The 27,243-nt window shown below is 41.6% G+C and overlaps 2 protein-coding genes across 3 annotated transcripts in view; one reads left to right on the forward strand and one right to left on the reverse strand.

The window, feature by feature from the left end:
• Positions 1 to 27,243, reverse strand: part of anln (anillin, actin binding protein) — a 96,658-nt gene that overhangs the window by 59,829 nt on the left and 9,586 nt on the right. For both annotated transcript variants that reach the window (XM_068001302.1, XM_068001298.1), the window contains exons 2-7: positions 16,149 to 16,296; positions 11,885 to 12,139; positions 6,785 to 7,131; positions 5,238 to 5,490; positions 3,841 to 4,034; positions 2,322 to 2,423 (exon numbers count right to left, since the gene is read on the reverse strand). In XM_068001302.1, the coding sequence (XP_067857403.1) occupies positions 2,322 to 2,423; positions 3,841 to 4,034; positions 5,238 to 5,490; positions 6,785 to 7,131; positions 11,885 to 12,139; positions 16,149 to 16,296 (1,299 nt within the window). The remainder of the gene's footprint in view (positions 1 to 2,321; positions 2,424 to 3,840; positions 4,035 to 5,237; positions 5,491 to 6,784; positions 7,132 to 11,884; positions 12,140 to 16,148; positions 16,297 to 27,243) is intronic.
• LOC137335844 (uncharacterized) overlaps positions 10,269 to 27,243 on the forward strand; it is a 58,829-nt gene continuing 41,854 nt past the window's right edge. Inside the window, exons 1-2 of the mRNA XM_068001321.1 lie at positions 10,269 to 10,418; positions 10,724 to 10,812. The gene's annotated coding sequence lies outside the window, so the exon portion shown is untranslated. The remainder of the gene's footprint in view (positions 10,419 to 10,723; positions 10,813 to 27,243) is intronic.

Genomic DNA, 27,243 nt, shown 5'->3' on the forward strand with positions numbered 1-27,243 from the left:
TGGTGGTCCGATGCCGGGCGGTCCGTCCGGTTTTATTCTTATGATTTTTTTTTTAAACCGGGTAAAGATGGCAGGTTTCCTTCCCTAAAGGACATTAGTGAACCAGATGGGTTTTTACGACAATCCTTTAGTTTCATGGCCACCATTACTGATACTAATTTTTAAATTCCAGATTTTATTTAATTAATTCCACAACATCGCTCATCTCATCTGCTGCTGAAACCTTCATCCATGCCTTTATTACCTCTAGATTTGACTATTCCAATGCTTTCCTGGCCGGCCTCCCATATTCCACAAATTTGAGCTCATCCAAAATTTTGCTGTCTGCCTTCTAACTTGCATCAAGTCCCGTTCACCCATCACCCCCGTGCTCACTGACATACATTGGCTCCCAGTCCTGCAACGCCCCGACTTTAAAATTCTCATCCTTGTGTTCAAATCCCTCCATGGCCTCGCCCCTCCCTATTTCTGTAAACCTCCTCCAGCCCTACAACCTTCCAAGATCACTGCACTCCTCCAAATCTTGCCTCTTGCACATCCCCAATTTAAATTGCTTACACCATTGACAGCCGTGCCTTCAGCTACCTAGGCCCTAAAGTTCCCTCTGGAATTCCCTCCCTAAACCTCTCCGCCTCTCTCTCCTTGAAGATGCTCCTTAAAACCTAACTCTTAGACCAAGTTTTTGGTCACCTGTTCAATTATCTCATGTGGCTCAGTGTCAAATTTTGTTTGAGAATTGTTCCTCTGAAGGGCCTTGGGACGTTTTACTATGTTAAAGCTGTTATATAGATGCAAGTAGTTGTTGCATCACAATAGGCCACAATTTGCTGGAGCAGGGTATCTAACAGCATCTGTCATTAGTTAGACTCACTCTTGTACATTTAGGTTATTAAATTTTTTGGGTGGCAAGTTGCTGAAAGTGCAAGCAGATAACGTTGCAGTGAGGGAACCGGGGCATCTGGGATCTGAGTGAACAGGGCAAGCAACTGTGCATCTCCTTAACCCATCAGATTGAAAGATTGTGAAATTAACGGTGCAAGGACAGAGAAAGAAGTGTAAATTAGAGCGGGTGAATTCAATGTCAAATCAGGTACAGAAAGAGAAATAAAGAGAGAGGGAAAGAAAGATTGGATTGAGAGAGAGAAAAAGACAAGTAAATAAATTTTTAAAAATGTAACATTTTTAAAATCTCCAACAATGATTAAAACCTGAAGGAATGAGACTCCACACTTAATAGTTAATTTTCAGTGCCAGAGGGGTTGACTTGCAGTAATTAACACTTATTACATTATTAAAAGAGCACAGAGGCTGAAATGGACAAGACTTAAATTTCTGTGGCAAGTTTAGTTCATATCAATTGTGCAAATACAGCAACGTCACGCCGTTCAATGCATTTCAATGGTGAGGCACAGACAGCGAGAGCCATGTTCGCGAAGCTAACAGCAGCGCGGTGTAACTCTGATAGCAACTTTTGGATATTTGAGTTTAACCGCGCATCTGCTCCTCGCCTGAAGTTGCTGTACCATTTATGCATAAACAGCAAGCGCCATGAGCCTCACCGTTATTTTGACAGCAAATTCTGGCCCAATATACACACTCTCCATCCCATCCCATCATGTGATGTATGCTGTATATTTCTACTGGCTCATTTCTATAAACCAGTAAATATGGTGGATTTATTGTGCTGAGAAAGGAGTTAGAGTAGCAATATTCATGTGACTTTTTTTGCTATTAGACTGCAAAGGGTTTTTGGAGCTCTGACTACAGGTCATATCTGCCTTGAATAGACCTGAAGTTAAAAGCAAAAGTCAGAAGTCACCACGCAGACGACTGGTTAAGAACCAAAAATGTTAAATTTAGATAACAATGTAATAGAAAGCATATACACAAATTTCTTTTAAAAAACAGGAGTTTGCTTTCAAATACCTAGTTATGATAAACAACTAAATTAGTCTAAGAAAGGTGCTTCAATTGAACTTAGCTTATACAAACACTTTTTACAAAGTAGCCCCTCTTAACTTAGCTTATACAAACTTTTCCCACTAACTTCAAACTACATTGGGGGTTACGAGATGTCATTTTTATTTTCTAATAGAGGTGAGGAAGGGGAAGAACGGTGGGGGCTCGAAAGAAGAAAAACAAATTTTTAAACAAAGTTTCCATTTGCCAGAAGTGAAAATATATAATTTTAAATACTAATGACTCAAATCCAGGCTCATAGTCCAAGGAACAAGATTAAGAGCATTTCTCATCACAGTGCAAGTTCCTGAAAAAAAATAACTAATTTACATCATTACAGTTTATTTGGGAGAAATACATACCTCAGGCAGCTTTGAGGAGCAAGTTTCTCCTTTCTTATCAGCACTCCACAAGTTGCCCCTCTGAAAACGATTGCGAATATTAGCCAGCTCTCTTTCACGCTCCTGAAATACAATTATAGAAGATTGTGACACTACTTATACCCGCCAGAATTCATTAAAAAAAAAACCAAGTTTAAGTTATTAATGAGTTAAGAAAGCAGAATTTAAAAGAAATACATTTTAAAATTCTATTAACTAATGCAATCTTCTGCCTTAAATTCCCAATTTACACTGCCAGTACTCATTCTACATTGCAAGTAGAGGAAAGAATCTTCAGGAGCCCCATTCCTCCCATTAAGCATGTCATCCCATTCTTTCTTTCCCTTATTGCATACGCACATGGCTGGCACTGCGCTATTAAATTTGGCCACATAGAAAATGAACTTCTAAAAAGTACTTATTCAAAATGTGTGCAATTGAGAGGCTTATCATGACAGAAAAATGACACAAAACTAGGAGGTGGGGGGGGGGGGGGGGGTGGTTATTAGTGAGGCAGGAAATTCAAAGTTTTGGTTTTAAATAGTATGTTGAGTAAAATGTGAGAATGTTAACAATACATAAATATTATGTAGATTTTTATTTAATCATCCTTTAAGTTCAGAAATGAAAACAAGCTGGATAGGATATAATGATGGTACCACTCAAACTCATGATTCTAACTTTAAATAAACTGATTAATTCAAATATTAGTTTTGGTGCAAATAAATTGCAACTACTCACTATGTTTAATGCAATTATATACAAATGGCATTCTGTATTAACAGAGCCAAAAGCATGAAATTGGTTAACATAATTACTCCAGCTTAACATACAGTAGTTGTAAAGCCTGCTGGAGTAACACAGGTTGGCACCTGTGACACTCTGTGCAACAAGGGGAAACTTGGAACTTTCCCACAGGAATGGGTGGGTAGGGCAAAACAATTTACTGTGAGCTGTACGTATACCTTACCAGCTTCTGAGTCACACAGTTGTGGGTTCAAGTCCCATTCCAGAGACTTGAACACATAATCTAGGCTGATACTCCAGTGCAGTACGGAGGGAATGCTGCACTGTCGGAGGTGCTGTCTTTCGGATGAGACGTTAAACCTAGGCCCTGTTTGCTCGCTCAGGTGGATGTAAAAGATCCCATGGCACTATTTCGAAGAAGAGCAGGGGGTGTTCTCCTCAGGTATCCTGGCCAATATTTAATCCCTCAACCAACATCACTAAAACAGATTATCTGCTCATTATCATATTATTGTTTGTGGGACCTTGCAGTGCACAAGTTGGCAGCCGCATTTCATACTTACAACAGTAACTATACTTCAAAGTACTTAATTGGTTCTAAAGTGCTTTGGGACATCCTGAGGTTAATGAAAGGCTCTATATAATGCAAGTCTTTCTTTCTTTCTAAGGACCTGCAGAGACAGAGACACATCAAGAAATGCATTGGCTATCTAGGAGCCCAGAATGGATCCAGGGGTAAAGTTTAAGTCCAGACCTGTTTAAGTTGCTGGGTTAGACTTGCTGTAGCTGAAGGTTCCTGTTGTTTAAAAAGCCGCTCCTGGATTGCTTTTGTGCTGGGAGTAACGCTGGATGTTTTTTGCCCAGGAGTGGATGGAGTAGGGCTCAATACACCGTGCTGTTGGCAACGCTCACCAAAACGTTCCAGGAAAGACTTCACCCCTGTACCACCTACAACATATTATAAGATTAAAGGCTCCATCTCACAGTTACAATCCGATTAAAACTCAAATTCAACAGGTGAAAATTAAAAACTTAATTGTCCAAGTTAGTGCGATATTCCAAACATTTTGCCTGCCTCTAGGCTTAATTTTCTAAATAGTAATTCTGAACAGAAATAATTTAAAAGCGTGCAGAAACCAAACTATAATTTATAATAAACTTTTGGAAGTTTTTATTTAAAAAATGGTTATACAGTATACATTTGCTTAAACTTAATTGACCACATTTTAGAAATTTGTAGTACCAATCCTGAAGTTAACTTTGCATGGAACCACATTAAAAATGAAATTATTTTATTTAAAACAAGTATTGTAGCTTTCTTCCCCTTTTGCCCCAATGGTCTGTATAGCACAGAACTAAATTGGACAGAAGGTAAGGTAGCTGTATCCTATAGATTGGAAAATCTCAGATTTGATCTCCACTCTGTGCCGAGATAACTTACCTGTGTCAGGGAAACAATTGGGGCACTTCAACTGGTCTCAGCAGAGGAAATGGCCACGGTTACCATGGCTGAACTCTATTCATGATCCCTACTGGGGGGAAAGGGAGAGATATATTTGGCTTGGACTTGATGCCTGCCACAGTCAGATAGCATTCACCAACCAGGCTCGCACATGAAGAATGATATCTTTGGTTGAGTCACTGAATGCTATCAATAACCATGGAACAATAGTCCAACAAAAGCTTCCAGATGAGGAGCAAGAAAACTTGGAGAATTTTTTTTAAAGAAACGGTATCTAGACATAAATGGAGTCATAAGACACTTGAATAACAGTGGCAGTCTTATGGCATCAATTCAGACATTTAGATGGATTGGCAATGGCTGCACACCTCCTCTTGACCGGATTAGTTTTATTGTCTGAGGTCAAGGAACTATTTGACTCTTGACCTGGGGGTGTGTGTGTGTGTGTGTGTGTGTGTGTGTGGGGGGGGGGGGGAAGAAAAAAGAGGGAAAGTGTTTTACCTGATGGGAAAGGAATGTTTGAAGATCATAGCTAAAGTACAACAAACTATTAGGTCACAAAACCAGTTTCGAGTACTTGAGTGTAGAAAAGATCAAAATAATGAGACTCCTCATAATGTTACTGTTCTTTGCATTGCTAAAGCTGTTCTCGCCACTCACATCCTAATATTGCTTGGGAAACAGTTTACCTGGAGTAGTTGGATTGTCTCTAGGCTGAACCTGGGCTGCTGAACCTTTGGTTAGTTGATCTCTAGACTGGGTCTGATGCTGGCCAAATGCCTCTTTTGCTGGTAATCGTTTGGCCTCCTCTGTTTTCTTTGGACTAGACTGGACTTGATCCTGGACAAGTGCCCTTTTAGGTAGTAGTGACTTGGGCACTTCGGTTTTCTTTGGAGTGGGAGGTATCACTTTGGTCGAATGAACTGCAGACCGAACTGCTCCCTGACAAGATAGTTAACCAGGACAATTAAGGACGGCAGAATTTATGTACATCTACAAATCTGACACTGCGAAATCTATCAGAATTTTTATTCAAATCTGGAAGACAAATTTAAATTGTTATTGCACCCAAATAATGCTACACTTGTTACTTCCAGAAATCTCTAGTTTATTTTTTAAAAAGTGTTGTTTGGTAAATTGATCGTCAGGTGACAAAGTAAAAAAAGAAAGACAAAGGAGGAAAGCTCCGAAAGCTTGTGATTCCAAATAAAGCTGTTGGACTATAACCTGGTGTTGTAAGACTCCTTACATTTGTCCACCCCAGTCCTTCACCGGCATCTCCACATCATCCCTAGCCACAGCAGTGCTTGGATACCTGCTACCAAAACTCTGAATATGACACTCCTTAGCTAAGAATACTCTAAATTTCCCTTTGTGTGGTAAAGGACCTGCGCTTTGCTCATCAGCACAGAGGACTAGGAGTCGACCACTTGGGGATCATTAGGCACAGACTGTACTTTGCCACTCTAGTGCATAGTAAGTCAGATTCCCAAAGCATTGCACTAATGTTCCCAAGTCATTATATACTTCTAACATTGCAGCAGAGTTCCACCACTCACCATATAACAGAGCCATAAGATCCCAGGTTTGATGTTATTTGGATCTCAACCAGGGAGCTACAAATGGCCTGCTTCCTCGTTGAACAGGAAAAAAAGCTAGGGACGTCACTCATAATTACCATCAAATGTTTCCTGTCGGAAAGTGCATGCATGGGTATCCGGTGAGGATAAATAGAGGTTCAACTGTGGCGGGTGACCCAATCCCCCTCATCCATAGTCGAATGCTCTGCCAATACTCACTCTCTAGCCTCACACATTTAAAAAGATGACCATATGGAGCAATGAACTGAAAGGCAGTCGGTACCTCAGCATGGTAGTCATTGCAGAATATTCAAGGGGGTGGGGAAAAAAGTACCCTTGCAATGTTTCACGTCCAAGACGACAAACAGGCGACCGGTTTTATTCAAAAGAATTTAAACAGAAGAAAAATATTTCTCAAATGGTCATTGGGTAAGCTAATAACCCTATACCCTTTTAAATCATACAGCAACATGCTTTGGTTCAGCAGGACAGCAGTGAAAGGCAAAAATCCACAAGATTAGTAAATTAGAGGAACGTGAGAAAATCTGATCCGGTAAATAAAAAATAAATCTCAGACACACATTTTATAAACAAAAAAAAGGTACAGAGATTCACTATTAGCATTTTTGATAGTTTTTTTTTATTCCTTCACCTACCTGAGAGACAGTAGAGGCAGTTTTATTAACTGTGTTTTCTACAGACCTTTGAGGACAAGTTGTAGCTTGTTGTTTAACACTGCTACTGTCGACAGTAGGTGGTGCGCTGTTTGCTGTGGAAGAAACTGGTAAACAAGCAGTACCAGGCTGTCCTTGTGGTTGGTTTTGCTTTATAATCGGGTGGCTCAAGTCATCGTCCCAGGAACTAATTGTTGCTGCAAGGTCCGCAAAACGTTCTCTCCTTCCAGCTGGAGTTCTAGGCTCGACAGTCCTCACTGTCTGCCGAGGTGGAGGGGAAGCTGGCTTCCATGACTGTATGGGCGATACAGGCGAATCAATTTCATTACCTGTTTATGAAGAAAACGTAAACCATGACAAACGGAATCATTTTGGTGGTTCAAATTCTATTTTACAATATGTGCAATTACTGAGCATTTTGTTCTTGGCAGATTGTTAGCACTATTGCTTAGATAAACTATCAGTGTTTAATAAATGTTAAAAAGAATTCTAGCAATGCAATGCTGAGTTGGGTTAATAAACGGAAATATTATCACCACAGTTTATATTGAAACTCCCTTACGCTTGGAAGACTAGATATTCAAATATATTGACAGCACATCTGTATAACTCTAGCATACTACCAATGTTTAAAATACTTTTTAAAAAAAAGGGAAGAATGCTTCCAATGTAAACCATTCCCATCCAATTAAAAAGTCTAGTCTTCTAGATCAGGAAATACTTGCAATTTAAAGTAATTTCCTTCGTTCCACAGAGACCTGTCATTTTGGGTATCCAATGAGGGAGCAGCTCAGTTTTAAGCTGGAAGTACTCTCCCAGTAATTACTTTCTCCTTTAGCCATTACGGTGCCAGCATCTCCAGGGAATTCTGCTCTCCTCAAGCCAGCATTTTAACATTAATTAGTTCACACACCATGAAACTGAAAGATCTCCCATTACAGAGATAATGCCACTGAAAGTCTGTAGTTTTAGGTTATTATAATAAATGAACAAACAATTCTATATCTTAAAAACTGCTCTCTCTCAAAATCCCATCTACAAATCTGATATAACGTCCTCTGTGGTGTTCTGCAAGTAATCAACTTGCTCAGTGAATAACACACGCCAAAGGATTCCTTTAAAGCACATCCATTCCAATGATTTGTTTGCTGTATTTGCAAACACATTTTTTCCCCTTATTTTCTTATCCAACATTTTTTTTAAAAATCCTCCAGTCTGATAGCATCGACAACAATGATATGAAGCAGGTGCCACCTGAGCGCATCCACTACATTATTTTTCATTAAGTAAATAGCGTACCCAACAAAGTACACACAAGCATATTCTTTAAAACAATTAATCCCAAGTTTTCACTATCAAAGCTCAAAAACCAGTTTGTCTTTTAGATGCTGTCCTGTTATATTCATCAAACTAATTTTTGCTGTAGTATCAAAAAAAAACAAATGGGGAGGGAGGGGAAGAGAAGGGTTAAAAGCGTAAACTGAGAATGCCAGCCCTTCACATCCAGGAGATTAAAACACAATGCTTTGAGTTACAGTTTATATCCCTAAGCATGGAGTCAGCTTCCATATGTATACTGACCATACCCAGTTTAACCCCACTGTTGGCCTTAATTCCACAACTATTGCTGCACTGTGACTGCCTGACAAAGGCATGGCCAATACAAAACTTTTTGTAGTGCAACACTGGAATGTTCAATGCCATCTTGGTAAGCTACCACCAAAAACGATGTTTTAGCCCCTGATCTCAACACCTCCATGGTTGCCTGTTCAAGCTCAAGCTGCATGACAGGGCCTTGTTTGGTCTTACTTCCACCCCTGAAATATCGCCCGTGCCCATCCCTACCTCACCCTTCTACAGCCACTGATACCCTCATTCAATTTTTCCAACCTCCCTCTTCAGTAACAGTGAGCTCTGAACCTAATGCAACCAGAATTTTGCTGCTCCTTTTATGGGATCACCACCTCCAAGTCACACACCATCCCGACTTGGAAATATAACCGATGTTCCTTCATCATTGCTGGGTCAAAATCCTGGAACTCCCTGCCTAATAACAGCACTGTGGGAGTACCTTCACCACATGGACTGCAGCGGTTCAAGAAGGCTGCTCACCACCATCTTCTCAAGGGCAACGAGAGATGGGCAATAAATGCTGGCCTTGCTATTGACACCCATATCCCATGAACGAATAAAAGAGTGTTAAGTCCTGCTTACCCATCACCCATCCTTGCCAACCACTACTGACAACCTATGCGTTCAGCTCCAGTGCATGGACTTCAAAATCCTAATCGCAGTCTACAAATCCCTCCATGCCCTCGCTCCTTCCTACCTACCTACCATTGCAATCTCCTCCAGCTATACATCACTGCTTGCCACCTTCTGGTCTAACTCTGGCCTGTGCATTCCACCTCCTTCCACTCTGCCATGTGCCAACGGCTTCAGCCATTTTGCTCTAGAACTCTCTCCCTAAAGCCCTTGGCCTTGATACATCCTCCCCATCATCAAAAGCATCCTTAAAACTTACCTCTTAAACAGCATCATCAAATGCCTATCCGAATTTGTCTCATACTCCAGCTCAGGTCTGGATCCTCAAGTGGGATCCCAAGCCTTGGGATGGTTTTGCTACATTAAAGGCGCTCTATAAATGTACATAGTTATTGCTGCTGTTGTAAAAAGGCTGCTAGATGATTTTACATTAAAATGAGACCTTTTACTACAATACACATCTGAACTGCAAGTATTTAGTTCTTGGTGACCATAATCAAATAAAAGCAACAGTTTTAACAGGTTTCTTCCTTCAAGTTTCTGTATTACATCCAGGAGGTTAAAACGCAAGGCTACTAATTTTGCCGAACTCAATGATGAGCTTAACCCATCATTATCAAATAGGTTTCACAGCCTAAAAAGATGCATATTTTTGCAGATGGCATCATGATGTTCCACTGTGGAGCATAAGCAGTGCCAGGGTACAAGCTAGATTCTCAGTCGGAGATGCACTATCTGGGAACGGAAATCAGAAGAAAATACTCACCAGGCTACAGTTGTATACTTTTGATTTCCCCCCCCGCCCCTACCTTTTACTATGTGTTTGGTTCTTTTCACCTCACCACCACCTCCCCCACCACCCTCCCAGTAATCTTTCTCAAAGATTAACACCCTGTGCTCCTCCTTGTAAAGATCTCAATCATTCTCCTACCTGAGGGATACCATTAAAAAGTGCAAACTGTTGTCGATGTTAGGAGCAGCAAATGTACAGGTCCCTCTAGTGGCCAAAATGGTGTATTGCCACTGTTTAAGGTTTGCATAGTATTGGGCCGAATTTTGCTGTGAAAATTATGATGAGCCTAACAGTGCTCATCATTATTTCAGTGCAAATGGTAGAGCAACTTCCGGTGACCGCACAAACGCACAATTAAAGGTGGAAATCCGGAAGTTGCTCTACCAGATGACTTGCTCCTCCGTAAGCTTTGCAAGAACGACATCTCACCAGCTGACTCACCATTCAAATGAATGCAACAGTGTGAAGTTCCTGCACTGACCTGATGGATACGAAATAAGCTCGCCAAAAAGATACGCCAAGTTTTTTTTAAAAAATCTAAGCACACTTAACGGCATGGTAAGTCTTAATGACTGTCAAACAATCTCTAGCACTGAAAATTTACTTTTACAAGCGTGCAGTCTCATTCCTTCAGATTTTAATTGTTGTTGGAAATCTTTTTTAAAAAATTTTAAATTTTAATTTTAAAAAAAAAATCTTTCTGACTCTTATTTTTTACTCTCTTTATTTCACTTTCTGTACCTGAACTGATATTGAATTCATTGTTCTAACTTACACTTCCTGGTTCTGACTCTTTGCTGCTCATCAGATGCTTTAACCTGATTGGTTATGGGGATAGACAGTTGCTTGCCCTGTTCACACAGGTCCCAGCTGCACTGTAGAGGGCACCGTTTTGGATTCAGCGCCCCATAAGAGGAACTTGCCATGAAAAAAAACCAAGAAAAATATATGGGTAAGTGAAAGCCTAATGAGCGGTGGGCACCGTTCGCTTGCCACTCAAAAGGTAAATCTGGGCCATTATCTTCATGTTGACTTTGAATTTAGGAACTAAAGTTGCTTCCCTTTTGGGGCCATTCGACATTTATCTTTTCTGCTCATCTTTCCCAATAATGAGTCATGCAAGCTTCACACACATCATACATCAAAAAATAGCTTTTCTTCTGTTGTGTTATTTGCAGGGAATCAGCTGTATATTTTGAATCAATGAACCTGCAGCAATATCATAATTGATCAGATATGGTGCTGAACCCAGTCAGGAGGTCATGGGATCAAGCCCCATTCCACAGCGTTAAATGCATTATCTAGTCTGGCACTCCAGTACTGAGGGAGTGCTGCCGTTTTTTGGATGAGACTTTAACCTGCCCTCCCAGATGGCGTAATAGATACCATGGCGCCATTGGAAGAGCAGGGGAATTCTCCCTGGTGTCCTAGCCAACATTTATCCTTCAACCAATACCTTAAAAACGATGATCTGCTCATTTATTTCATTGCTTTCCTACATTACAACAGTGAGTACACTTCAAAAGTACTTTCATTGGCTGTAAAGCGTTTTAGGACGTCCTGAGGTCATGAAAGGCGCTATATAACATGGGATCAGAAAACACCAACAACAGTATAAATATGTCCCTTTAATAATATTCAGGATTATGGGACAATTAAGTACTTCTCCTTCAATTCCATTATTAGACCACTAAACTTGAACATCGAAGTGTGGACTACTAGGATAGAGCTTCAAAGGTAAGTACATTGTTATCACTTTAAACAAAAGTAACGTCTATTTGAATTCTTGCATTTTCATCGACTGGAGAAAAAAAAGCTACCCAGTATAATGCATTAATGGTTTTCCCTGACCTTGCAAGCCTTACTGCTGGCCAACTTGAACTACATTGTTGGGACATTAAGACAGGAAATGCCCATTGCTCTCCACTACCACTGAAGTAGTGCAATTCCGAATATCTGAATGAAGCATTGTTTTAAAAGAGAACAAGAAACAAATCACATTCTAACACACAATTAGATCATACCATCAGAATCCCATTGGCGTAATCGCTCTGCCAGTTTTTGCATCCGATTCTTCACAGTAGTAATTGGGAGTGTATCTTGGTGCATCTTTTGCTCTTCCTGCTCTCCAATTAATCTGACAGGTTGACTTGGAGGAGGTTGTGCAACAGGAGCAAACACAGGAGCTTCTGGCTCTTTGTTCTCTGTCCCAGGGACTGAGGTTTCCATTTTATCTGAACAGCGTCTTTTGGATGGAGAAGGCTTGGTCGATATTTTTGCTACATACAACAAAAAGATTCTTAGAATGTCTGCAAAATAATGTTGAGGAATCATGCCACTTATGTAGAGAATGTACACAATAAATTTGGGGAGGGGTAAGAGGAGAGGAAATATATCTAAGTATGGCATAAAAATTAGGGATTTAAAATTGTAATTTATATTTAAATGCTTGAATACTCATTTGTTTAATTACTGTTTGTCACCTGTTGGTAGTCAGAGGGATTTGGATGTGCTTGTACATGAATCACAGAAAGCCAACAGCAACAATTAGGAAGGCAAATGCTATGTTATACTCCAGCACCCATTCAATAAAGGCTAAGAATAAGGAGGTCTTGCTGCAATTATATAGGGCTTTGGTGAGACCACACCAGGAGTACCTTGCACAGTTTTGGTCTCTTTACCTAAGGAAAGATATACCTGCCTCTCAGGCCGTTCTTTCAGTCATTATTGCGCTTGCCCTCTAGGATTCTCTCCCAAAATCACTTCACCTAGCTACCTTCTTCTCCACCTTCAAATTCCTCCGAAGAACACTCCCTCCCTTTGGGGGAGGTGTCAACCAGTGGCAATCTTATCATGCACAATGCTTCACACTTTGTCTGAACTCAATTTCTATAATTATATTGTTCAAAAGGAGTTTCATGCCTTAATGCAAAAACTGTAAATACTGGCAATAGTTTGAGCACCAAAGCATGTGTTTTACTTTCGCCATACCTATCAAAAAGCTTTGGTTCACTCCCCCCTTCACCAAAGTCTGAGCTAACCTTTAAAAGGTGCCCAAATACATAGAAGTTACATGACAAAAACAGGTCATTTGGCCCAACCAGTCCATGTCAGCATTTACCCTCCACGCCAGCAAATAGCTCTAATCACCCCATGCCAGCAAACAGCCTCAGCTGTTTACAATCTATATCAATGACTCAGATGAGGGGACCGAGTGTAATGTATCCAAGTTTGCTGACTATATAAAGCTAGGTGGGAAAGTAAGCTATGAGGAGGACGCAAAGGGATATAGACAGGTTAAGCGAGTGAGCGAGAAGGTGGCAGATGGAGTATAATGTGGGGAAATGTGAAATTATCCACTTTCGTAGGAAGAATAGAAAAGCAGAATATTTTTTAAAAGGTGAGAGACTAAGAAATGTTGGTAGTCAGAAGGATTTGGATGTGCTTGTACACGAATCACAGAAAGTTAACAACAACAATTAGGAAGGCAAATGTTATGTTATACTCCAACCCCCTTGCAATAAAGGCTAAGAATAAGGAGGTCTAGCTGCAATTATATAGGACTTTGGTGAGACCACACCAGGAGTACCTTGCACAGTTTTGGTCTCCTTACCTAAGGAAAGATATACCTGCCTTAGAGGGGGTGCAACGAAGGTTCACTAGATTGTTTCCTGGGAGAGGGTTGTCCTATAAGAGATCGAGTAGAATGGGCCTATATTCTCTGGGGTTTAGAAGAATGAGAGGTGATCTCATTGAAATGTATAAAATTCTTAAGAGGGCTTGACAAGGTAGATGCTGAGAGGCTGTTTCCCCTATCTGGAGAGTCTAGAACTACGGGTCATAGTCTCAAGATAAGGGGTCAGCCATATATGACAGATGAGGAAAAATTTCTTCACGCAGAGGGCTGTGAACCTTTGGGATTCTTTACCCCAGAGGGCTGAGGATGCTCAGTCGTTAAGTATATTCAAGACTGAGATCAATAGATTTTTGGACACTAAGGGAATCAAGGATATGGTGGGGGGGGGGGGGGGGGGGGAGAAGCGTGGGGAGGAAAGTGGAGCTGAGGTAGAAGATCAGCCATAATCGTATTGAACGGTGGAGCAGGCTCGAGGGGCCGTATGGCCTACTTCTGCTCCTAGTTCTTTTCTCATCATAGTTACCCACCCTGTTCCCATCACCCTTCAACTGCTTTACCTTCACCCGCCTATCCAATCGAATCATGAATATTGACAGTTTCTGCCTCAACCACTAACCCTGGAAGTAAATGTCACATCCTCACAACTCTGGGTTTAAAAAAAAGTTTCCCCTGCCTTCTGTTCTAAATCTCTTACATTTATCTTGTATCTATGGTCCCTTGCTCTTGGAAACAGTCTGCTTTTAATCTACTCTGTCCTGCCCTTTTATAATTTTAAACATCATATTGCCCCAGAATCAGTGTTTTTCTAATGAAAAAAGCCTTTCTTCGTATTCGTATTTCCTCATACCAGGCAGGATCTGAGTGAATCAATGTTGTACCCTCTTTAAAAAAGTGGCTCAGGCATCAGAGATAAAGATACTTTGTAGCTCAATACACATTCTACCACGTTATGGTACATTGCATTAACACACCATGTCATTAAGCATCACCACATCAGAGTTTGCATTTACAAATAGCAAAAAACAATATACTATTCAGTCAATTGGCTCAGAGCTCAAGAGCTACAATTTCAACTAGAATGATAAATCTGTGTGGGGCTACAATAGGGCATTTTGTTTAATCCAAAGCCACACACGGGGAGAATTAATGACCAATTTGCATTGGGTTTCTGAGTCCAAGCCACAAATGTAAATTAGAAACAGTAGTGACCCAACACCAATCACTAGGGCTCCCTACTCTGACTCAACTCCTATAGCAAGTACCCGTTGTTTTCTATCCGTCAGCCAATTTCTGAATCATACCCAAGATCTATCCTGAAAACCCGCAGGTTTGAGCTTAACTAATAGCCTTTCATGTGGAACTTTGACATACTTTTTGAAGTCTAGGTACAACACGTTGTAGGGCTTACCACAGTTCACGACAATGTCACTTACTCAAAGCAGTGCAGGAGGTTTGTCAGGTAGGACCTTTCCCTTGCTATTAACCAAGTTCTTATTGTACCAATAACCTATAAATTTACAACTGATAATCTATTTGATTATTTAAGATGGGATTGAAATAAAACTAATGGGTCTGTAGTTACCTGTGGCTGATTTGTTGTCCTTTTTAATAATAGGTACCACATTAACCCATTTTCAATCTACTGGTACCTCCTCAGTGTCCAATGTCTCTCTCAGAATGCCACAGTAGTCTCTTCCCTAGTCTCCTTTAGCACTCTGGGATGAATACCATCTAATCCTAGAGATGTGTGTTATAGCCCTTTTAACTTGTCTCAGATATCCACCTCATTAAATTTACCTGGGTTTTCTTTGTTTAGGGAGGGTATGTTGCTCATGCCTTCCCTTGTAAATACTCAAAGGAAGTGGTTGTTCAGATTGTTTACCATCATGCACTCTGTTTCAAGCCTGTGTGCATCTTTTACCGTTCTCACTTCTCCAACTACTATTCTATTTTGTGTCTGCAGCTGTACTTGTTTTTTAAAAAAAGGCCTCCCTTCGTTCCATTAATCACCCTCTGACATTATTGCATCATCCCCTTACTCCCTGCAGGATTTGTAGAGGTTGTTTCTTTCACTAATTCACTTTTGATTTGTTTATTAGTCCACTTAGAGTCATACCCGTTTAGTGTCTCATTGCTGCTTTTAGGTGCATATTTATCCTGTACATTCAACATTATATCTTTAAAAGTGTTCAACAATGCTTCAGGAGAGAACAAGTGGAACACCCTGCCCCAATGTGTTTAAGTTGCCCCCTTATTCCAATGAAATTAGACCTTTTAAAAAGTTATGTACCCAATTCCTTTGGTAATTTTGAACCCCAGCTCATATTGAACGTCATCATTCTGTGGTCACGGTCCTTCACATGTGCCCCAACTTCAATATTCTCTACATTTTCTGGGTCATTTACAAATACCAGGTAGAAATGAGCACTACCTCTAGCCAGGTGTATTACAGTAGATAGCATATCAAAATTTCATGTTTAAAGTTACGAGTATGTGGCTACTTAAGAGTACATAGACTCCCTGTATATAGGTCATGTAGCATACTAAGAAAAACTACTGCTTCTTCAGAACAAAGGATTACTGTTATAATTCATTAATGGACAACGGGACATCTTTCCTCAGAATCAAGCACATAGTAAGGACGCTCTTACCTTCCTCAGTGGCTTCCAATGGTTGGTTGCTAGCCTCAGTCAACGGTTCCCTGGACCTTTTTGCAATTTGTCGAGCAGCTGCTGTGGGCCTCTCAGCCATCTTCTTCTGCAGATTCTCTCGGCGAGCCCGAGTTCGTTCAAGTAGTTTCTAGGATAGGTAACAATTCAGTGTATTGTCCACAGCCTTGTATAAAGTCATAGATTACATAATACAAACATTAGTCAAATTGCATCGCTTCATTCAATTAAAACAATAAGCTTTTATTAGGGGAAAAGACAAACGGAGCACAAAAACTATTTTATTGCTAAAGCCAAGATGTACTAGGCTGAAGCATGGATTTTCTTTTGAAAATATTCTTAAAGCACATCATGAATTATAGAATATAGAATCATCGATTATGTGAGATGAGTCAGGCCATTTATTTCCTTTTAGCTTGATTAGAATTAGTACATTCTGAAAAAAATTACATACATATTTCACTGTTGTATTAATGTTATATGCAATACAAAAAAAAGTGTACAATCTCTGATTTAAAATGGTTTGCGACATGTGGGTCTATAGTACTTTTTCTCATTTAATATGTTCCTAACAGGTTGGTTAATATTTCAAGGGAAGCTTTACTCCTAGATTAATAGACGAACTGCTTCACAGGCCTTGCAGACTAAAAGACTTGCTATTAATCTTTTAGTCTGTAAAAAGCAGAGACTCTTAAAATCATCAGCGTCATCTTAGTTTTGAGACATCTTACATTGCAAACGATTTATTAAACTGAATTCTTTCTCCTTCCCACATTTAAGAAAGGAGGAGTGAAAAAGTGAATGAGACTTACAACTGCAATCTTAGAAAACGATCAACCAACCATGTGGGAGACATGGAGATGGCAAAAATGCTGAACAAATATTTTGTTTCAGTCTTTACGGTAGAGGACACTAAGAATATCCCAACACTGGACAAACAGGGGGCTCTAGAGGGGGGGGGGGGGGGGGGAGGAGCTAAATACGATTAAAATCACTAAGGAATTGGTACTCAGTAAATTAATGGGACTCAAGGCGGATAAATCCCCTGGACCTGATGGCTTACATCCTAGGGTCTCGAGGGAAGTGGCAGTAGGGATTGTGGATGCTTTGGTAATAATTTTCCAAAATTCTCTGGACTCGGCAAAGGTCCCGGCAGATTGGAAAACTGCTAATGTAACACCCTTATTTAAAAAGGGTAGTAGGCAGAAGGCTGGAAATTATAGACCAGTTAGCCTAACATCTGGGGTGGGTAAAATTTTGGAGTCTATTATTAAAGAGACAGTAGCGGAACATTTGGATAAACATAATTTAATAGGACAAAGTCAGCATGGCTTTACGAAGGGGAAGTCATGTCTGACAAATTTGCTTGAGTTCTTTGAGGACATAACGTACAGGGTGGATAAAGGGGAACCAGTGGACGTAGTGTATTTAGACTTCCAGAAGGCATTCGACAAGGTGCCACATAAAAGATTATTGCTCAAGATTAAGAATCACTGGATTGGGGGTAATATTCTGGCATGGGTGGAGGATTGGTTATCTAACAGGAAGCAGAGAGTTGGGATAAATGGTTCATTCTCGGACTGGCAACCAGTAGCCAGTGGTGTTCCGCAGGGGTCGGTGCTGGGTCCCCAACTCTTTACAATCTATATTAACGATTTGGAGGAGGGGACCGAGTGTAACATATCAAAGTTTGCAGATGATACAAAGATGGGAGGGAAAGTGGAGAGTGAGGAGGACATAAAAACCTACAAGGGGATATAGACAGGCTGGGTGAGTGGGCGGAGATTTGGCAGATGCAATACAATATTGGAAAATGTGAGGTTATGCACTTTGGCAGGAAAAATCAGAGCAAGTTATTATCTTAATGGCAAGAAACTGGAAAGTACTGCAGTGCAAAGGGATCTGGGGGTCCTAGTGCAAGAAAATCAAAAAGTTAGTATGCAGGTGCAGCAGGTGATCAAGGCGGCCAACAAGGTTGGCTTTTATTGCTAGGGGGATAGAGAATATAAAAACAGGGAGGTATTGCTGCAGTTATATAAGGTATTGGTGAGACCGCACCTGGAATACTGCATACAGTTTTGGTCTCCATACTTAAGAAAATACATACTTGCTCTTGAGGCAGTACAAAGAAGGTTCACTCGGTTAATCCCGGGGATGAGGGGGCGGACATATGAGGAGAGGTTGAGTAGATTGGGACTCTACTCATTGGAGTTCAGAAGAATGGGAGGCGATCTTATTGAAACATATAAGATTGTGAAGGGGCTTGATCGGGTGGATGCGGTAAGGATGTTCCCAAGGATGGGTGAAACTAGAACTAGGGGGCATAATCTTAGAATAAGGGGCTGCTTTTCCAAAACTGAGATGAGGAGAAACTTCTTCACCCAGAGGGTAATGGGTCTGTGGAATTTGCTGCCCCAGGAAGCTGTGGAAGCTACATCATTGAATAAATTTAAAACAGTAATAGACAGTTTCCTAGAAGTAAAAGGAATTAGGGGTTACGGGGAGCGGGCAGGAAATTGTACATGAATTTAGATTTGAGGTTAGGATCAGATCAGCCATGATCTTATTGAATGGCGGAGCAGGCTCGAAGGGCCGATTGGCCTACTCCTGCTCCTATTTCTTATGTTCTTATCCCTATGAGTAGACAATTTAACATTCTTACTCATTTGTTCACCACTGCATAACTGAATTATTATAGGAGTACAAGAAAAAGCAGAGGCATAAAACTACAATGAGCATCAATGCACAAGTCATGGTCTGCAAGAGCATTCAGATTACTCTTAGCTGCACCCAAGTGTCAAGAAAAACCATGGTATTATGGCCAAGATACAAGTAGAATAAGTCTCTACTTTTCCTGTGTTGTCACTGGAAATTCACTAAACCACAAAGGTGGGTATGAAATGTTCATACTATACCCATGTGAAGTAACAATTATAGATTTTGGCTTTCTGAACTTACTCCAAACACCATCTAACCCTCGAGTGAAGCACTGGCAGTGTAGGTGTTAAGTAATTTGAGGTGACGAGTTAAGAGCATCGCATATTAAATCGTATTAGCTTCAACGTCATTTTTCTTGTAGCATACTGGCACTAAAACGCTAAATAACCCAGGTGAGTACACTTTACATGTATGTTATAATGAAGAATATCATCCACTATATTAACCCCTCTCTTTCAGCTGCTGCCTGCCCTGCTGAGATAAGCATCAGTTTTTCATTGCTCAATGTATGCAGCTATTTTGCAATTACTTTTCTACAATACCCTGCGTTGTCACTAGATGTCATTATTATAGGACATAAAGTATCCTGTCACAGCACATGTATATCCTCATGTACCACAGTATCCTGTTAGAGCAAAATATCTGAAGGTGAAGTGAGGAGGATTCTGGTGACAGATTCAAAAATGCTGAAAAATAATTGGGAAGGAAACTCAATTTGCATTTCACAGATTATGGCAATAAAAATTTAAATGGGTTATATCCCACAGTAAGCATCACAAGCAGACGGCTGCAGTGGGCACTAATGGGAATGGGAGGAGACAGAGCTCCACACATCTATGCACAGAGCAAAGTATGCAATACCTTCTAATACTCAGTACTTCTCATTCATTAGGCTAGTGATTTGTTACAGAAAATTTACCTGAAAATCATGCTACTTGGTGTCGCAACCACACCAGTCACCTTTGGTTACAAAAACCACAGCATGTCAGGCTATGACAACTCACTAGGTGTTCATTTTCACAAGTACAGATGAGAGAAGCAATTCGGCCTATCCTCCCATAGAAACCTATGGACTCCGTTACAGCATCAAACTGCATCTTGAATGATTCCAGAGGTTATGCCTCCACTATCCTACCCAGATCATTATTCCAGGTATGTGTGTGAAAATATACTTCTGACATCAGACCTGAATTTGCCTTTACCAGTTTACACCAATGTCCTCATGTCCCACAGAAATGGTTAACTTGAAAAAGTGCTCTAAAATTAATCTATTACATGTAGTATCTTTATAGGGTACGGTAGCATAGTGGTTATGTTACTGGGCTAGTAATCCAGAGGCCTGGACTAAAATCCAGAGTCATGAGTTCAAATCCCGCCACGGCAGCTGGCGAATTTAAATTCAATTAATTAATTAAATTCAATTAATTAAATAAAAATCTGGAATTAAAATACTAGTATCAGTAATGATGGCCATGAAACTACTGGATTGTCGTAAAAACCCATCTGGTTCACTAATGTCCTTTAGGGAAGGAAGCCTGCCGCCCTTACCCGGTCTGGCCTATATGTGACTCCAGACCCACAGCAATGTGGTTGATTCTTAATTGCCCTCTGAAATGGCCTAGCAAGCCACTCAGTTGTAAAATCTCGCTACGAAAAGTCATAATAAGAATAAAACCGGACGGACCACCTGGCATCGGACCACTAGGCACCGGACACGACAACGGCAAAACACCAAGCCCAGTCGACCCTGCAAGGTCCTCCTTACTAACATCTGGGGACTTGTGCCAAAATTGGGAGAGCTGTCCCACAGACCAGTCAAGCAACAGCCTGACATAGCCATACTCACAGAATCATATCTTTCAGCCAACGTCCCAGACTCTTCCATCACCATCCCTGGGTATGTCCTGACCCACCGGCAGGACCGACCCACCAGAGGTGGCGTAACAGTGATATACAGTCAGGAGGGAGTGGCCCTGGGAGTCCTCAACATTGACTCTGGACCCCATGAAATCTCATGGCATCAGGTCAAACATGGGCAAGGAAACCTCCTGCTGATTACCACCAACCACCCTCTCTCAGCTGAAGAATCAGTCCTCCTCCATGTTGAACACCACTTGGAGGAAGCACTGAGGGTAGCAAGGGCACAAAATGTACTCTGGGTGGGGGACTTCAATGTCCATCACCAAGAGTGGCTCGGTAGCATCACTACTGACCGAGCTGGCCGAGTCCTGAAGGACATAGCTGCCAGACTGGGCCTGCGGCAGGTGGGGAGCGAACCAACACGAGGGAAAAACTTACTTGACCTCGTCCTCACCAATCTACCTGTCGCAAATGCATCTGTCCATGACAGTATTGGTAGGAGTGACCACCGCACAGTCCTTGTGGAGATGAAGTCCCGTCTTCGCACTGAGGACACCATCCAACGTGTTGTGTGGCACTACCACCATGCTAAATGGGATAGATTCAGAACAGATCTAGCAGCTCAAAACTGGGCATCCATGAGGCGCTGTGGGCCATCAGCAGCAGCAGAATTGTATTCCAGCACAATCTGTAACCTCATGGCCCGGCATATTCCTCACTCTACCATTACCAACAAGCCAGGGGATCAACCCTGGTTCAATGAGGAGTGTAGAAGAGCATGCCAGGAGCAGCACCAGGCATACCTAAAAATGAGGTGCCAACCTGGTGAAGCTACAACTCAGGACTACATGCATGCTAAACAGCGGAAGCAACATGCTATAGACAGAGCTAAGCGATTCCACAACCAACGGATCAGATCAAAGCTCTGCAGTCCTGCCACATCCAGTCGTGAATGGTGGTGGACAATTAAACAACTAACGGGAGGAGGAGGCTCTGCAAACATCCCCATTCTCAATGATGGACGAGTCCAGCACGTGAGTGCAAAAGACAAGGCTGAAGCGTTTGGAACCATCTTCAGCCAGAAGTGCCGAGTGGATAATCCATCTCAGCCTCCTCCCGATATCCCCACCATCACGGAAGCCAGTCTTCGGCCAATTCGATTCACTCCACATGATATCAAGAAACGGCTGAGTGCACTGGATACAGCAAAGGCTATGGGCCCTGACAACATCCCAGCTGTAGTGCTGAAGACTTGTGCTCCAGAACTAGCTGCGCCTCTCGCCAAGCTGTTCCAGTACAGCTACAACACTGGCATCCACCCGACAATGTGGAAAATTGCCCAGGTATGTCCTGTCCACAAAAAGCAGGACAAATCCAATCCGGCCAATTACCGCCCCATCAGTCTACTCTCAATCATCAGCAAAGTGATGGAAGGTGTCGTCGACAGTGCTATCAAGCGGCACTTACTCACCAATAACCTGCTCACCGATGCTCAGTTTGGGTTCCGCCAGGACCACTCGGCTCCAGACCTCATTACAGCCTTGGTCCAAACATGGACAAAAGAGCTGAATTCCAGAGGTGAGGTGAGAGTGACTGCCCTTGACATCAAGGCAGCATTTGACCGAGTGTGGCACCAAGGAGCCCTGGTAAAATTGAAGTCAATGGGAATCAGGGGGAAAACTATCCAGTGGCTGGAGTCCTACCTAGCACAAAGGAAGATGGTCGTGGTTGTTGGAGGCCAATCATCTCAGCCCCAGGGCATTGCTGCAGGAGTTCCTCAGGGCAGTGTCCTAGGCCCAACCATCTTCAGCTGCTTCATCAATGACCTTCCCTCCATCATAAGGTCAGAAATGGGGATGTTCGCTGATGTCTGCACAGTGTTCAGTTCCATTCGCAACCCCTCAGATAATGAAGCAGTCCGAGCCTGCATACAGCAAGACCTGGACAACATCCAGGCTTGGGCTAATAAGTGGCAAGTAACATTCGCGCCAGCGAAGTGCCAGGCAATGACCATCTCCAACAAGAGAGAGTCTAACCACCTCCCCTTGACATTCAACGGCATTACCATGGCCGAATCCCCCACCATCAACATCCTGGGGGTCATCATTGACCAGAAACTTAACTGGACCAGCCATATAAATACTATGGCTACGAGAGCAGGTCAGAGGCTGGGTATTCTGCGGCGAGTGACTCACCTCCTGACTCCCCAAAGCCTTTCCACCATCTACAAGGCACAAGTCAGGAGTGTGATGGAATACTCTCCACTTGCCTGGATGAGTGCAGCTCCAACAACACTCAAGAAGCTCGACACCATCCAAGATAAAGCAGCCCGCTTGATTGGCACCCCATCCACCGCCCTAAACATTCACTCCCTTCACCACCGGCGCACTGTGGCTGCAGTGTGCACCATCCACAGGATGCACTGCAGCAACTCGCCAAGGCTTCTTCGACAGCACCTCCCAAACCCGCGACCTCTACCACCTAGAAGGACAAGGGCAGCAGGCGCATGGGAACAACACCACCTGCACGTTCCCCTCCAAGTCACACACCATCCCGACTTGGAAATATATCGCCGTTCCTTCATTGTCGCTGGGTCAAAATCCTGGAACTCCCTTCCTAACAGCACTGTGGGAGAACCGTCACCACACGGACTGCAGCGGTTCAAGAAGGCGGCTCACCACCACCTTCTCGAGGGCAATTAGGGATGGGCAATAAATGCCGGCCTTGCCAGCGACGCCCACATCCCGTGAACGAATAAAAAAAAATAAAAAAAATCTCTTCTGTTATCTCTCATTCACCTCCTTTCAAAGCTAAAGAGTTTTTCTAATCTTCCCTTATATTTCATTCCTATGGTATGGAGAATCAGCTTCAGGGCCTTCTCAGCACCAATATCAGCTTTTAGTATTTCCCAAAAAAGCAAAAAAACTGCAGGTGCTGGAAATAAAAAAAAAACAGAAAATGCTGGAAATACTCAGGTCAGTCAGCATCTGTGGAGAGAACTCACCTGCTGAGTGATTCCAGCATTTTCTGGTTTTATTTTGGAATTTTCCCAACTGCCTTGGTGACTAGCAGTCAATACAGTTTTCAAGGTGTAATCTGGGCAGTGACTGTACAGTATCAGCAGGGTGGCCCAAGTCTTGTACTCTACTGATGTGGCACGATAGCTCAGCATTCCATTTGCTTTATTGATCAGCAATGAGCACAGTAGCTAATCGTTGAATCTACGATCATTCCCACTTCTCGTGTCGCCCCACGTGGGCTAATGCCATTCATTTTAAAGTGAAATAAACAGGTCATGAAAGGGTTTCCAAAAACTTATCTTTTTATTTGCAAATGTTTCATACATACAATATCACAGTGAACTAGGAGCAGGAGTTGCCTGCTCCACCATTCAATAAGATTATGGCTAATTTTCTACCCCAACTCCAATTTCCTGCCCTATCCCCATATCCTTGATTCCCTTATGTCCAAAAATCTATTGACCTCAGTCTTGAATATACTTAGCGACTGAGCATTCACAACCCTCTGAGTGAAGAAATTTTTCCTCATCTCGGTCATAAATGGCCGACCCCTTATCTTGAGACTATGGCCCCTTAGTTTATAGACTCTCCAGCAGGGGAAACAGCCTCTCAACATCTACCTTGTCAAGCCCTTTAAGAATTTTACATGTTTTGATGAGATCACTTTTCATTCTTCTAAACTCCAGAGAATATAGGCCCATTCTACTCAATCTCTCCTCATAGGACAACCCTCTCATCCTGGGAATCAATCTAATGAACCTTTGTTGCACCCCCTCTAAAAGGCAAGTATATCTTTCCTTAGGTTGGGAGACCAAAACTGTACACAGTCCTCCAGGTGTGGTCTCACCAGAGCCCTATAAAATTGTAGCAAGACCTCCTTACTCTTATACTCCAACTCCCTTACAATAAAGCTAACATAGCATTTGTCTTCCTAATTGCTTGCTGTACCTGCATGTTAACTTTCTGTGATTCGTGTACAAGGACATCCAAATCTACTCTCTCTTCTCTATCCATTAATCAATCCTCAATCCACGCTAATATATTACCCCCAATCCCATGAGCCCTAATCTGGTGCAGCACCTTATCAAATGCCTTTTGAAAATCCAAAGACTACATCCACTGGTTCCCCCTTAACTACCCTACTAGTTACAGCCTCAAAAAAGTCTAATAGATTTGTGAAACATGATTTCTCTTTCATAATATGATTATGATGTGGAGATGCCGGTGATGGACTGGGGTTGACAATTGTAAACAATTTTACAACACCAAGTTATAGTCCAGCAATTTTATTTTAAATTCACAAGCTTTCGGAGGCTTCCCCCTTCCTCAGGTGAACGATGTGAATCGTTCACCTGAGGAAGGGGGAAGCCTCCGAAAGCTTGTGAATTTAAAATAAAATTGCTGGACTATAACTTGGTGTTGTAAAATTGTTTACAATAATATGATTAGGCAGAGTCAACACTGTTTTATGATTTTCTAAGTGCCCCGTTACTACATCCTTAATAATAGATTCTAGTATTTTCCCTACTATTGATGTCAGGCTAACTGACCTGTAGTTCCCCGTTTTCTCGCTCCCTCCTTTCTTTTTTCAATAGCGGGGTTACATTAGCTACCTTCCAATCCACGGGAACCGTTCTAGAATCTAGGGAATTCTGGAAGATCAAAACCAATGCACCACTATCGCTGCAGCCACCTCTTTTAAAACCCTAGGATGTAGGCCATCAGGTCCAGGGGATGTCAGCTTTTAGTCCCATTAATTTCTCCAGTACTTTTTCTTTACTAATCTTAATTGCTTTAAGTTGCTCACTCTCATTAAACCCTTGGCTCCCCACTATTTCCGGTATTTTTTTTTTTTGAGTCTTCTACCGTGAAGACAGATACAAAATATTTGTTTAACGTCGCAACCATTTCCTTATTCCCCATTATAATTTCTCTGGTCTCTGCCTCTAAGGGACCCTTGTACACAATCTGCAACTTTGTCAGTTGCACTATATAATGAACTGCGGTGAGGATGAAACATAGAAGTTTTTCTGCGTTGGGATTTAGCATGGGCAAGTCCCAAATGGAAAGGTGCAGTCGGGTTTGACCGGATTTGAGCAACATTTATTATCGACATCACATTCTGCCTGTAGAATTGGATTTTGTGCACATCCAAAAGAGAGTGCCTTCCAGTATTCGCCCAAAGATTCCATTTGTTCAGGTGGGAGAGGATGCGGCATGAACAATACTTCACTACCATGACCGTGTTTTTTTTTAAAAGTAAGAAAGCAAAAGAAAGAAGCAAAGAAGAGAAGGAAGTGTAAGGAAAGTTAATCAGACTGACTTGAAGTGTGCTATGTAATACTGATATTGATTTTTCTTTATATTGTAGTAAATATAACCGTTGTTTGTTAAGCAGGGAAAATTTTAAAGTCGTGACCATTGAACTTTTGAACTAAGACTGCTTGCATAGCTCTGGCAAGTTTCAGTATGAAATAATCACCTACTTAATGATGGAACTTAATTAAAAACATGCCATTGCATACTGGTTCCTAAGTTTCAAGGAGCTGTAGTCACTGATAATGGGTGTGAGGACAAAAGCTAGTCTTGCAAAAGGAAAACATCTGGGTAAATATTATCTTTGTAATTGGGGCTTCTGTAGAATGGGGGATTTAGCTGGTGCTGGATGGTACAGAATCAAAAGACAAAGGTGTCACTTGGTGGAACAGAAATATGTAACAAGAGTGAAATTATTGATAAGATAACAAAGTAAGGGAGTTATACTGATCTCGTTAGCCCAACAGAAAAAGAGGTTCTTAGTATGGAAACCATCTTATAACTGAAATTATTGATAACGTATAGGTTCAATTAGATGATTCTTATACGGAGTTGTATTTTAACTTTTGGTATAATTGTGTAATGCAGAAATGTGCGAATTGTCATGTAGTCAGGGTAATAGAAATGTATAAAGTGGCAGACTGTAATGAGTATTTGTAATCGTAAAGGTTTGATCAATCTGTATGCTGTGCTCAGAACTGTAACGCAATTAAGTCTCCAACCATCAGGTGTGGTTGTAAATATTATCTTAAGTACGTTTAAGACTTTACCTCAAACCTCAAGAGCCTTATTGAATTTGAATGCTAGAACATCTAATCATAAATAAAAACCATCCTCTAACAAAAGGAAGGAAATAACAAACTTGCATTTATATAGTACCTTTCACAACCTCAGGACATCCCAATTCGTTTAATTAGTTTTCCTCCTTTCTAATAACACTGTTGCACTGATACTACATCGCATCAGGGTTGTCACTAGGATTTCAGTGAAACGTAATGATAGGGAGCCAATGGAGGTCAGTATGGGTCAGGGGTAGTAGGTAAAATGGATCAGGGGGAAGCAAAGCTCAAGAGACGCATGACTATCATGCATGCCTCTCTCCATTTGCTTTTCTTGCTATCACCTCTCCTAGTTAAGTATCAGAGATCCTTGCTAAAAGGGAG

The sequence above is a fragment of the Heptranchias perlo genome, chromosome 2 (genome assembly GCF_035084215.1).
Source record: "Heptranchias perlo isolate sHepPer1 chromosome 2, sHepPer1.hap1, whole genome shotgun sequence".
Lineage (NCBI taxonomy): Eukaryota > Metazoa > Chordata > Chondrichthyes > Hexanchiformes > Hexanchidae > Heptranchias > Heptranchias perlo.